The sequence below is a fragment of the Heloderma suspectum genome, chromosome 4 (assembly GCF_057233095.1).
Source record: "Heloderma suspectum isolate Gila_16-S chromosome 4, 16-S_ref, whole genome shotgun sequence".
Lineage (NCBI taxonomy): Eukaryota > Metazoa > Chordata > Lepidosauria > Squamata > Helodermatidae > Heloderma > Heloderma suspectum.
In genome coordinates this window covers 204,754,309-204,767,937 of record NC_139461.1, presented here as the reverse complement: position 1 = coordinate 204,767,937, position 13,629 = coordinate 204,754,309, and the positions used below count along the sequence as shown (strand labels likewise).

The window sequence follows — 13,629 nt, the reverse complement described above, 5'->3', positions numbered from 1 at the left end:
CACTGTAGTGCAGTGCCTCCAACTCCCAACCCAGACAACCTATCCAGAAGGATACCATGGTCGATGGTATCGAAAGCTGCTGAGAGGTCCAGGAGAATCAACAGGGTCGCACTCCCCCTGTCCCTCTCCCGGCAGAGGTCATCCCACAGGGCGACCAAGGCAGTTTCCGTTCCAAAACCAGGCCTGAAGCCCGATTGAAATGGATCTAGATAATCCGTTTCATTCAAGAGTGCCTGGAGCTGTCCTACAACCACCCACTCAAGCACCTTGCCCAGGAAGGGGATGTTGGCCACTGGCCTATAATTGTTAACATCCTCTGGGTCCAGGTTAGGCTTTTTCAGGAGTGGTCTAATTACTACCTCTTTTAAAGCAGCAGGCACCACTCCCTCTCTCAAGGAGGAATTTACAACCTCCTGGACCCAGCCGGACAACCCCTCCTTGTTTGATTTAATAAGCCATGAAGGGCAAGGGTCAAGCACACAAGTGGTCGATCGGACTTGGCTAAGCACCTTGTCCGCATCCTCAGGCCTCAGTAACTGAAACTCATCCAATAAAACTGGACCAGATGGTGCTCTGAACGCCTCTACCAATGGAACTGCATTAATGGTGGTGTCCAATTCATGACGAATCTGAGCAACTTTATCCTCAAAGTGCCGTGCAAACTCGTCACAGCGTGCTACCGAGGGTTCCACCGTCTCTCTCCCTGGCCCAGAATGTAACAGGCCACGAACCACTCGGAAAAGCTCCGCCGGACGACACTGAGAAGATGCAATGCTGGTGGAAAAGAACTGCCTCTTTGCCACCCTCACCGCCACAGAGTAGGCTCGATAGTGGGCTCTTACCTGTGTTCGGTCAGACTCAGCACAAGTTTTCCTCCACCTGCGTTCTAGCCGTCTCCCCTCTTACTTCATTGCCCTCAGCTCAGGTGTATACCAAGGAGCTGGCCGGGCTCTGCTCAGAGGGAGAGGGCGCTTGGGTGCGATCGTGTCAACCGCCCGAGTCATCTCTGCATTCCACAGAGCGACCTGGGCTTCGACAGGAGCACCAGCCATACCAGCAGGAAAATCCCCCAGAGCCCTCTGGAATCCATCGGAATCCATTAATCTCCGGGGGCGGACCATTTTAATAGGTCCCCCACCCTTGCAGAGGGGAAAGGCCGCCAGAAGTCTAAACCTCAGCAGGAAGTGATCTGACCATGACAAAGGGACAGATGTTAATTCCTCCACTTTCAGATCACCATCCTCCTGCCCAGTCGAGAAAACCAGATCAAGCGTGTGTCCTTTTATATGCGTTGGGCCGATGACATGTTGGGACAGCCCCATGGTTGTCATGGCGGCCATGAAGTCCTGAGCCGCCCCGGATACAGCGGCCTTGGCATGGAAGTTGAGATCCCCCAGGACCATCATCCTGGGGGTCCTCAACACCAAGTCCGAGACCACCTCCGTCAGCTCAGGCAGGGAGTCCGATGGGCAGCGGGGTGGGCGGTACACCAACAGAATCCCTAATCTGTCCCGGGTACCCAACACAAGGTACAGACACTCAAGATCTGCACTCGAATGAGCAGGAAGCCTGGAGAGGGAGATTGAATTCCTATAGACCACGGCAACCCCCCCTCCCCGACCCTCAAGTCGGTGTTGGTGCTGCACCGAGTACCCAGGAGGGCACAGCTGGGAGAGAGTGACCCCTCCCAGTTCCCCCACCCAGGTCTCAGTAATACATGCCAGGTCAGCCCCCTCATCCACAATCAAATCATGGATGAGGGAGGTCTTATTTTGGGCCGACCTGGCATTCAGCAGCAGCACCACCAGACCCGAGGGCAGACTGGTAAGGCTGCCAGGAACCATCAGGTTGGGGGAAGAACCAGAAGAGGGGACAGCTGTAAGGTGTCTAGCCCCTCTTCTCCTCAGCTGGCCTGTTAATCCCCCAACGCCACACCTCCCCCTGCCCGTGACCACAGTTATGGTGGCACCTCCCCCACCCCCTGAGTTGCCCAATAGTCCTCCCAGGCACATATTAAAATATTAAGATATAAAATATACAACAGTTTAAAAGAATATAAAAAAGATAAAAGAGAACAGCAGCTAAGAAGGAGCAGATAGTCCACGTTTGCCCCTTCCCCTGACTTCTCCTTCAGGAATTTGTCTAACCCCCTTTTAAAGCTATCCAAGGTGGCTATCACTACATCTTGTAGAAGACTCCACCAGCTGCACTGATGCTTATACCTCTCTGAACTACTGTCAATCAGTTAATGTAACTTATCTAACAGTATGTTTGTGTGGGTTTCTCATAAGCCACTGTTCTTCAGCCCCTTCATAGATAACAATTTTTAAGATGTTAATTACACATTATGTGCAAATGCACATAACAGAGCATCCATGAGCATATAGCAGAGCATCCATTCTTGTTCATAGAAAAGCAGCTTTGGATAAGGGCCATTTGAGCAGAAAAGCAGTGTGGGGTAGAGAGCTATGCATACATTTCCCCACTAGGTATTTTTCTACTCAAAATTGTCCTCAACCGGCTTTTTTTCTCTCATGGGATTCCAGCTATTTGTTTACAAGCAGCCCTTCAAACTTCTCCAGTCAAAATGGCCCCCTCCTAAAGCTGCTTTCTAAAAAATAAAGTGTATTGATTCTATTAGGCGCATATGTGTGTAATGCGTAGCTAGTCTCTAATGTTCTTCAGTTTCTTGGAATATAGGAACATAGGAAGCTGCCCTGCTGAGTCAGACCCTGGGTCCATCTGGCCTGGTGTTGTCGACATTGACTGGCAGTGGCTCCCCAGGGTTTCAGACAGCAAGAGTATTTCCCCATCCTACTTGGAGATGCCAGGAATCAAAGCTGGGACCTTCTGCATGCAAAGCATGTGCTCTACCACTGAGCTATGGCCCCTCTCCTACTTGGCACTTCTTGACACTTTTGAGGTTTTGCTGGGGAGGTAGGAAGATTTGGCAACAGGGGTGCATAATGAACTTAGCAGGAACAGAAGAAGAAAAGAAGTATGAGAGAAAGTTTCCAGGAGAGGAAAGATGAAAAGACAGATATCTTGGTAGGTCCTTTTTATAAGTAAGGGAGCAATCCTATGGCCGCTAGTCAGCAGCTAGACGGCCATAGGATATGTGGTTTTCCAGAAACTGACCTTGAAGCCCTCCCTCCAAGGTCGGTTCCTGGAGAACCAACCTTCCCCCACCTGCCGCTTCTGCACTGCCTTGCAGGCAGCATGGTGGAACAGCCCTGAGCTATGCATTTGGAAGAGGAGTGCTGAGTGGCCAAAACGGGGCATTCTGGGAGGCGTTCCAGGGCAGGGAAAGCAGAAATGCCGGTGTGACGTATCCTATGTATTGTCCAGCAGCCTCCTCCCCTGCTCCGCCCTCCCATGGCCAGACAGCCAAAATCTGCTGTCTAGCCGCAAATGCAGGGCAGGAGAAGCATGGAGGGAACAATCCCCTCTGTGCGTCTCTTGCCCTGCATTGGATAGGCGGTCACCTCTGAATTCGGAGGTGGCCACCTATCCCCATAGGATTGTGCCCTAAAAGTAGGAATCATTGTGGTAATTACCTTAAGAACATAATCTTGCTGGCACACTTGGCTGATCTTGACTTGGCAAGTCAGTTTTAAGCCAGACTTTGCTAAATTCCCTTCTTCCAACCCATTCAGAATACGTCCTTCATAGCTGAAAAGGTAGCTTTTCTTTTCACTAAAACCAGGTTCTGTTAAAGGGGGAAAAAACGATATATTTTTTCATGACATTCATTCGTCACCCTATAACCAAGATTCTCTGGCAACAAAACATTAAAACAGTTTAGAATCACAAAGCCAATAACAAGCAATTAAAAAGCAGCATAACCATCCAAAAAACAAAACAACCAATATTAGAGAGAGCAGAGAGTAGAATAGTTTCAACTGCAATCGTGCAAATAACGACAAAAGAAAGCCATAACATTACCCTCTTTGAGCTAAACAGAATATGTGAACTGCAGAGATTAAGATGTCAACATCAATTATTTTAAAATAATTTTTAATGGCCTGGGAATATAAAAAGGTTGTCATCTGGTACTGAAAAGATAAAGCACCAGGTGAGCCTCTCTGTTGAGGGGCAGTCCCCGGTCGGGGGGCAACCTCTGAAAGGGCCCTCTTTCTTATAGCTACCTCCGTATCTCAGATTGTGAGAGCACTCAGAGAAGGCCCTCAGCTGAGGAACCCAGGGCCCTGGGAAGTACCAGAAGTATTAGAAGAGGGGATCCTTCAGGCACTGAGGCCCCAAGCCATGCAGAGCTTTGTAGGTCAAAATGGCCACTTTGAATTGAGCCGGAAATGGACTAGGAGCCAGTGAAGGCAACAAAACACAACACCTGGTTCCAGTTAGAATTTTTGTTGCCATATTCTGCACTAACTGAAGTTTCCAGACCATCCTCAAAGGCAGCCCCACATACAACACCTAATATCTGCACTCAGTGGAGGCTGGTGGCTCTGATGTCAGTGGGGGCAGTGAATCCGCTCCAGGTTTTAGTCAGAACCAGCCAGAATTCTAAAGGAGCTATCAAAGGTGCAGAACTATCCAAGAGCTCCTTCAGAGTTCTGACTGAAACCCGGAGCAGATTCACCGCCCCACTGACATCAGAGCCACCAGCTTCCACTGTCTGTATTGCTTAACAATTAAGCACTTTCCAGAAGTATTACAGTACATTGTAACATAGTATACAAATATATAACATTTTATACAAAATATATGAATTAATTATAATATTTCCAAGGAGTTACATATGGACCTTGTCAGAATGCTGAATACAATGTGAAACCAAGAAAGTAAAGGCCTCTTGAAAACAGAATTAGAAGTAGTGTGGTGATGATTACTGCAATTCCTCAAAGTGGCCAAATGCCTACAATGTATTTATTTTAGATATTTACACTATTTATAGGCCACCGTATAAGACAGGGGTGCAGAACTAGTTTGGGATGGGGAAGGCAGGTGACCCTCCACTCAGCTCTCTCTGGGTTGAATGGCGTCATTGCTGGAAAGAGGCAGGGTGAACGTAGCAGGAGGGGACTTGCCCACACTGGGAAGAGCAGCCCATTATCCTGGTGCCCTCCGAGGGGATTCCTCCAAGGGATGTGGCCTGGAGCCTAAGCGTCACCCCATGGAGGAATCCCAAGGGGCTGCCTAGGCCAGATTGGGAAGCCCCGTGGGCCGGGGTTTCTGGACCCCTGTTATAAGAGAAGTTCTCCTTCTTGTGCAATGCAATCCTGTGCATGATTACTTGGAAGCAAGTCCTGCTGTGTTCAGTGGGGCTTACTCACTAGGAAGTGTGCAGCAGGAAGCACCGCATGAGGATGCGGGGTATGTATGTAATAAGTAAAAGATACACAAAACAGGACACAGGCACAACATAAGCACGCACACATATACACAAAAGGCTGAGGTGGAAAAATACCACTTGCGTTGCCGGCATGGGCATGTGTTGCTGAGGTGCCGAGAGTCACGTAGGAAAAAGGAGGCAGTGATTGAATTAGTACTAGAGGATGGTGGCTGATTAACTTACTACGCATGAGTCACAATGCCTAGCAGGGCCCTTCTCTTTGGAAACCGGAAAACTTCCTCTGAAGGACGTTCGTAGCCCGTTGACTCAGCACTGCGCCAAACAGGGACCGAAGCTGACGTCATGTGCCTTATTACTTGTTTGTATAAATACCAAAGTTGCCCATTGTTCTGGGTCCAGCCCCAGGGGGCCACGCTGGCCACTCTTGGCTGCACCACCCCTCGGTGTTCTGGTAATAAACGTCCGCTCCAACAAAAGTTGGTGTCTGTTCTCTGGCCGAGCCCGGCAGAAGGATGAAATTCTGCAACAAGGCTGAGGGCTCAATCCACCAGGAAATTCCTAAAATTCATTTTAGCGGACTGCAACTACACCTAAGGTGGCTGCTAACACTTTGCCGAAAAAGAGGGAGAGAGAAACACATCACTAGGAGATGCAGATTTGCATCAGATCTGCATATAGCGATCCATCATATAGATGGACATTTCAACAGAATTACTATAATTTAAACAGAAATACACTATAAGCAGGGAAGATTGTGACCAGGCAAACTGTGTGCCTGCTCAGACAGCTGTCCAGGTGCTAAATCTGGATGCAACCTCAAGGCCCCTGCTGGCTTTCCCTTCTTATGGTTCTTTTATCTTTAAACTAAACTTTGCTCATGGTTTCAAAGAGAGGACTGTCCTCTGTAAATTAGGACATGTGGCCACACACTGCCCCAGCCTACCTCCAATTATTTAAACGACATGCAACTATTTCTCAGGAGTATTTCATTTCTGGCTATTTTTGAGCCATATCAAATAACCGCAAGAAATGCTCCTCACTGTGCAATTTGAACATATCCAAAAACGTTTACTATGAGTCTTGCCCCTCCCTCGAAATTTCTTTCTCCCACCCCACAAAAAACTGAAAGAGCATCCCTATTGGTGGATTGGGCCCTTAAAAATGTTATAAAGGTAAAATAACACAAATCCACTGAGAATCTCTACCTATCAGCTAATGGAAAGATAATGTCTAGAAAATGAGAATTTGACTTACCAAGATCATTTTTCTGGCACCCTGTGAGTGGGAGAAATATATTTGTAAGTGGAAGGCTGTTTTTTTTTTTTACTTCAAATTATAATATAATCATTTCATTTGGGGTGGGAAAGAAACCAAAAATAAATACAATTCCAGTCTCCCCCCCTTTGTGCCCTGCCTAATGGCTGTGGAAGTAGGAAGCTTACCCACAAAAGCGAGGAGCAAAGCAAAAGTGATTCCCTTCATGCTGGAGGTGAATGAAAATCTCTCAGGGAAGAACACAGCTTTTATCCATAATGAGTTACAGGCACTTGTGGCCAGGGAGGAGTTATTGACTTATCAACTTAATTTAGGCAAGCTATTCAAACATCCTTCAGTCAACCTTACTGGCCTGTTGTTTCACAGATAGGATCACATCAAGATTTTTCTTCCTATCAAATTATTCATGGTTAGAAAAAACAATGAAACTGCAGCAAAATGTTACACTATGGAGTATTTCTATCCATCTGCCAGCCCACCATGCCTTCTTTCAGGATACTTTCAGGATACCAGTCTCCCCCTAGCTCAGTTTCTCCCCCATCCCAGTTTAGCAATCTGTGGCCAATGAGCATGCTCAGTCCTCACTGAGACCCTGTCTCCATGACAATGGAAAGAGAAGCAAAGGGAGGCTTATCTGGATTTTTTCAAGAAATCGGCTTTGGTGTGCTTTGATGTGCACAGGGCTCCATGAGCGAGTGCACCGCTCCAGTATAAGTTGCTTCACAGAACATACTTCCAAGTGGGGTGGGGGGATTGGAGTAAATGTCATCAGAATGGCAGAGGCTGCTCGACCAATAAGAAAGCCTCCCCCACCCTCGTCCAGGCTCTCCTTTTTCCTTCCCCTGATACTCCTGTAAAGTGATGGATGGAAGCTTAGCCTCATTGACCACAATGGGAGTTACTTCTGAGGAGACCCCTTCCCCAAGCTATGTCTGTGCAATAATGGTAATGCCCAATAGTGACTTGGTGAGAGATAGGGGTCATAGCTGTTGCTAGACGAATGCGTATAGTGACCTAGTGATGTTAAAAACTCCTTTGTAGGTGTGATTTTTTTTAACTTCTTCCTTTCTGCATGGGTGATTTCTTTCATGTCTCTATGCCTCTATCACACATTTGTTCTATCATCTAAATGTGCTATTGTGCGATAGTGCACTTGCGTGATACAGCAAATGTGTGATAGAGGCATAGCGACATCAAAGAAATCACCCATGCAGAAAGGAAGAAGTTAAAAACAATCACACCTACAAAGGAATTTTTAATGTTACTAGGTCACTATCATGCATTTGTCCAGCAATAGCTATGCCCCAGAATAGCAGCATAGTGAGGTAGTGAGACAGGGGATATAGGTATTGCTGGACAAATGCAAGATAGTGACATAATGAGATAGCGAGATAGGGGGGAGGTGTAGGGACTGCTGACAAAAGCGCTATTTCGGTTTAACACTTAAATTTTTTAAAAGAAGTTAGAAGCTGCCCAGAGCACATCTATACTTTGGGGGGATGGCCACCAGTGGTAGGCAAAGTGAAGTAAATTCCATGAGGTAGTGCAGAACTCTGATGGCCAACCCTGAAATGGCAGAAACAGTGGGGAAACACAGGCAGGGAAAACATTGGGGAAAATTCCCTTGACTGGGGTCAGTGAGGTGAAAGACACACCCCTGGGCAGGGCTATCAATGCCGGAGTTAATGCAGAGGGTGGTGCACACCACAGCAGAAGTGCAGACAAGTTGAATTAAGGAAAACAATCGGACTAAAAGTAGTCTCAGAAGAACCTTTTTTGCGTGCGAAACTCCGGAGTGGCAGCAAGGTGGCCACAATGTCATGTATCCCTAATCCCGTCATGTCCAAATGCAGCCAGTTAGGAGTAAATCACTCAAGGAATGACCCCCTGAGCAGTTTTGGGTCTATTGCCATCCCCCTTTTTCTTCCTAAATATATTTTTCTTCCTCCAAAAACCTTGGGGTTCTCCCAAACATGCTGACAACACCTTCTTGTTTCTCTCAGTCATCCCATTTAAGCTGCATCACTGTTGTAACTCAGCATCTACATTTCCTGTTAATATGCGTGGTGATTTAATTTTAAAAATGAGTACATTTTCCCTCATTTTATTCCAGGCTGTTTTTGTAACAAAATATTTACCCTGGAACTGGAAGGTGCATCGTGGATGGCCATGACTAGCTGTGAGATTTTGAAACTTTCGTAGTTTGGAATACGGTTGGCAGGGCTATTTTGACCTGACACACATGGCACAAGCTCTTATCTGTGTTAATTAATAGTTACTGCAGGACAGAGTCATCAGTGATCATACGAGACTCCTCAACTTTATCCAGGCCTGAGGGAACGGGGTGGCTGGAATCAGGCTGGCTGGGGCATGCTGGGAGTGGTAGGCCTTTCTTCTGTCTAAACATGCATAGGATTGTGCCCTAAATGTATCTTTGGAACTCTCTTAGCAGCCCTTATTGAGAGGAGAGGAGAGGAGAGGAGAGGAGAGGAGAGGACGTGTATTCATTTTACAGTAAACAAATAAATGTATGAACATACATCATATCATCATGTGCCAGCATATGTATTGTCTTTCTTTACTGATATAGTGTAGTCAGTGGGCATGGCGCTTTACAGGGTACAAGAGGGCAGGTCTCTGCTCTGAAAAGTTTACAGCCTGAAATTTGGTGCCGAGGAAACAGCAGAGGAAGACGAAGGAAGTGGTAGCAGGGGTGGACAGGGAAAGACTCTGTGACCATTTCAGTTACATATTGGTTGCAGAAATGCATGGGAACTCAGGGGAAGAAGCAGCTTTTTATATCTGACTGGAGAAGTGACTGATGTCTTGGTGATGGGCTGGATTTCCCAAGCTGCTTCTTCCAACAGTGAATGAGGATCTGTGCACTGCCAGGCTGCCTTGTGTCAACAGTCGAATGACACATGGGCTCTCAGGTTCCCCACTCTACATGCTTGTGGTATATTTCTTGGAGTGTGTGTGTGTTTTAATGTATTATGAGACACTTTGGACACAACATCTTTTTGTGAGAGAGCAGGATGCAAATTGAAAGCAAATTGAAAATGAAATGACCTTCAGTTGAACATGTGAACCGACTATTGAAAAACAGTGTGCTTGATGTGATATGAAAATTCTAATTGTTCTGCAATGGTCAGCCACTCCTGCAAGGCACCATGTGATATTACGGTCACGAAGTGACACGCAAGCATGAATAACCTAGACCAACTTTGTGATGGGATCCTGGAAACTGACTTAAATAGATTTAATCCTGAGATGAATTGGGGGTGGGTTTCTATGGAGAAAAATGATACATCCTAATTGCCCCAGGTCATCTTTTTTCACAACTGCCTGTTTTACGTTGGCAGTGGTCTTTTGCCCCCAGTGATGCTCCTCCCAGAGCCGGCAGCCTCTGTTTTTCCCCTTCAAAATTTGCTTTTGAGTGATGCTACATGATGAAGTCACGTCATTCAGGATGGACTTAAGAGGAGTAGGAGTGCTGCTGCCCACACTGGGAAACTTGCCCCCCCACACCTCAGCTCTCACAATGAACCCACAATGTTGTTGCCTACAAATGGGGCACTGAAATTGACAGGCCATTTTGGCTTAGATTATTTCTTAAGTTTTTTCCAGCAGTTATCCATGTAAAAATATGGATAACTTCTTATGTCCCTTACAATCTACAGTTGGCTTTTCTAATTGCCCGTGAAGACAAATATTAATAAGGGTGTTTATTGTATTATTTTGTTATGTCATAAAAATAAAATGTTGTCAGTACCACTATGAAATGAGGTATAAACTACTGCTGTGCCGAAACTGCGCCTGCCCTTTTGCAGCCTCTTTTGTTCCCTGCAAAAGAGGCAGTCATTTTTCTGCCTCTTTTGTTGGGTCGCTGAGAATTTTGGAGAAATTTCTCAGGGCGGAGGGCTTGAGTGCTTGCCTTACTGTAAGGAGATGGCTGAGGGGGGTGTGCCTGTGCGTTTTCTTTTACCATTTCCCCCCTGTTCCATCCTTGCAGCCTCTCCGGCTGCTTGAGCTTCTTGGAAAACCCTCTAGAGGACTTGGCAGGACTTCCTCCCTTGGGGCTTTCCAGTGTGGCTGCCTGCTGAGTGCCTGAAAGTTGAGCAAGGAGTTATTGTTATTTTCTTATTATTTTTCTTGTTGTTGTTTTAAAAAGACTTTTAATAACAACAAAGCAAAACCAAAAATACCTCTCTCAGCTTTTAGGCACTCAGCAGGCAGCAGCACAAGGAAGCCACAAGGGAGGAAGTCCTGGCTAAGTCATCCAGGGGGTCTCCAAGAAGCTGAAGCAGCTGGAGAGGGTCCCCCCATTCTGTCCAAATGGGGGGCAGAATGGTAAAAGAAAGAGCATCCCCACTCCCCTCGGCCATCTCCTTACTGTAAGGCAAGCACTCAAGCCCTGCACCCTGAGAAATTTCTCCGAAATTCTCACCCCTTCTCACACGTTTTTAGATGCAATTTATTTTTGCCCCTCCCCACAACAAATGGTAATAAATAAACCAACTGAAAAATTTGGCACAGTGCTAGTATAAACATTTTTTAATCAGTTCAAACAAACAAACAATAGTAAAGAGCTTGAGACCTTTGGGTGGCCAAGGCCAATAAAAAGAGCAATTACCAGTAAAACTACCTTTGGAAGGGGTAAACATTCACGGTACAATCCTATGCATGTTTATGCAGTGATTTCCAGGCAAAACCCAAAGAAATGAAGATTACCTTTAATGCTTTGTCCCTGTATCACTGGGGTCCAGGATACCTTAGGGACCACCTCCTAGTCCTGCACCAACTTTATGTCCCAGTCGTGGAGGAGGCTTTGTTGATGGGGACACAAGAAAGGGCCTTCTCTGTGGCTGCACCCAAAGTGTGGTACTCTTTGCCTTGAGGAACTCTTGTGCCTCATGAGGATCAATTGGCTTCCTCTTCTGCTGTGTTTCATTGGATGATGAAAGCGTTCCTATTTTGGTAGGCTTCTGTTTACTGGATAGATAATTCAGTAGTTTCTATTCATCTGGTGAACCTGTTCCTATTTTATTAAAGGGGCACAGGAGTGTCCCTTTGTTTGAGGGAACAGTGTGACTGGCTAGCTTGCTTGAACCTTCATATACAGAAAGAGAAAGAAAAAGGAAGCGCCAAAGCTCCAAGTCCATGGACGTGAATTAAGAAAAGGCCATTTCCGAAGGGGTAGCCATGTTCATATGCTGCAGCAAAACCAACAAAGAGTCTCGTGGCACCTTAAAGACTAACACATTTATTTTGGCATAAGCTTTCAGGAACATTGCACACTGTATCAGACGCAAAAAGGACCCTCAAATTGATAGATATATATGCACATGCTGGAATGGGTGGGAATGTAAACTGCGTTATCAGAGAGAATTGAAATGCAAAAAGTACAGACAGTTGCCTTTCACAAAATGCTGTTGGGTCGATAACACAGACATCCAGGGTCATGGCAGGAGGCAGAAGAGGAGAAGCTCAAGCCAGGGAGCTCTCGCCATCAGTTCCTGAAGAGACCATCAGTGGCCTGAGAGAACTGTTGAGGCAGCCCCTCCCACACTGTCCCTGAGGCTTCTTAACACTGATGTACCCTGAGGAAAGGCAGAAGTGAGAAAGCCCAGGCCAGGGAATCCAGGCCATCAGCTCCTGAAGTACCATTGGCTGCCTGAGAGAACTGTATTCTGTTGTATAATTGGGATTTGGGGGGGCAACATTTGTTTGTTTCAAAATTGTATTTTAAAATTGTAAACTGCCTTGGGTGCCTTGGCAGAAAGGTGGTATAGAAATGTTATTAATGCATAAATAAATAAATAAATAAATAAATAAATAAGTGACCACCTATTGGATAGCGCCAATGATGAGAGATTGACCTCTTCTTATTTGAGCCATGCTGCCGTGTAACACTAGCTCTCATTGTGCAAAGAAGAGGCTTAACATGGGGAGGGGGCTGAGACGCTCTAGACTCAAGGCAAAGTTTAGACACACACACCCTTATCACCTCCCCACTCCCCCCAAAACACTCCTCAGACTTTCCCTTAAGACATTAGCTGGTCACACTGGCTCAGTTCAGACGGAACGCTAAGGCCCCATCTACATGGGGCTTTTGCTGCAGTTCTACTCCACCCCCAAGTTGATCATGGCAGATGATGCACGCTGCTTCCCATAGCTAGCCCGGCGTTTCAAACTCATTTTGTGATGGATTTTTCCGTCACAGCGGCTTCAGTGTAGTGTGGGAGTCCGTGTGGTCTCAGCTGGCTTTGGCATGGGCTGGTGGAAACAGTGCTGATTGGCAGAAGGGGGAGTAGTGTGGGGAAGGGGAAGGGGGGAAAGGGGTAAACATGTCTACCCGGAAGTAACTCATTGCCTTCAGTTCCATGTCGCTGCTTTTCACTTTAAGTAGTCGAGCTTGGGAGTTGGGGTGATGGAGCCAGCCCTGCTGTTCTGAAACTGTGCAGCTACGAAGGAGCATACCTGAGAAACAGTGGAAGCGTGCTGATTCGAAGCTGCGCAGCTGAGAAAGGGTGGGCGCCAGGGCAGATGATTTTCATAAACATGTACGCAGAAGCACTTCATTGAGCCTATGTTGGGTGGGGGGGGGAAGCCTGTTGATTGGGCAGTTAATATACATCAAAAACTACGTGCTAGCCACTCTCCCTCCTCGCCAGCTCTGTACTTTCTGCTCTCAGCGCCTGCTCAGTCTCTGGGCGGCACTGGCTGCTTGCTTGCCTGCCTGCCTGCCTCAGAAATGTTTGTGTGTATGAGGGATTTGTCATGAACACCTACTCGTAAGCAAGTCCTGCATTGCACTTCGTTGAACATGTGAAGGGGGGGGCAAGCCTCCACTCATTGGCTGCCCCACACCTATGCAATTGCTGCTGCTCATTTCTGCTTGGGGCGGAACTCGCCCACCCCACCCCAACTAATGTGGCTTCAGTTCCCACATACACTGCAAAAGCAGAGAAATGCACCATAGCATGTCCCGTGGAAAGAGCTAATTCAATTCTGTGAAAATGCAGATTTTGCCCAAA

General features: G+C 46.7%; 1 protein-coding gene across 1 annotated transcript in view; it reads right to left on the bottom strand.

The window, feature by feature from the left end:
• LOC146347989 (vitellogenin-2-like) overlaps positions 1-5,661 on the bottom strand; it is a 64,674-nt gene extending 59,013 nt beyond the window's left edge. Inside the window, exons 1-2 of the mRNA XM_084851635.1 lie at positions 5,559-5,661; positions 3,558-3,709 (exon numbers count right to left, since the gene is read on the bottom strand). Of these exons, the coding sequence (XP_084707761.1) occupies positions 3,558-3,709; positions 5,559-5,661 (255 nt within the window). The remainder of the gene's footprint in view (positions 1-3,557; positions 3,710-5,558) is intronic.
• Between the last annotated feature and the right edge of the window lie 7,968 nt (positions 5,662-13,629).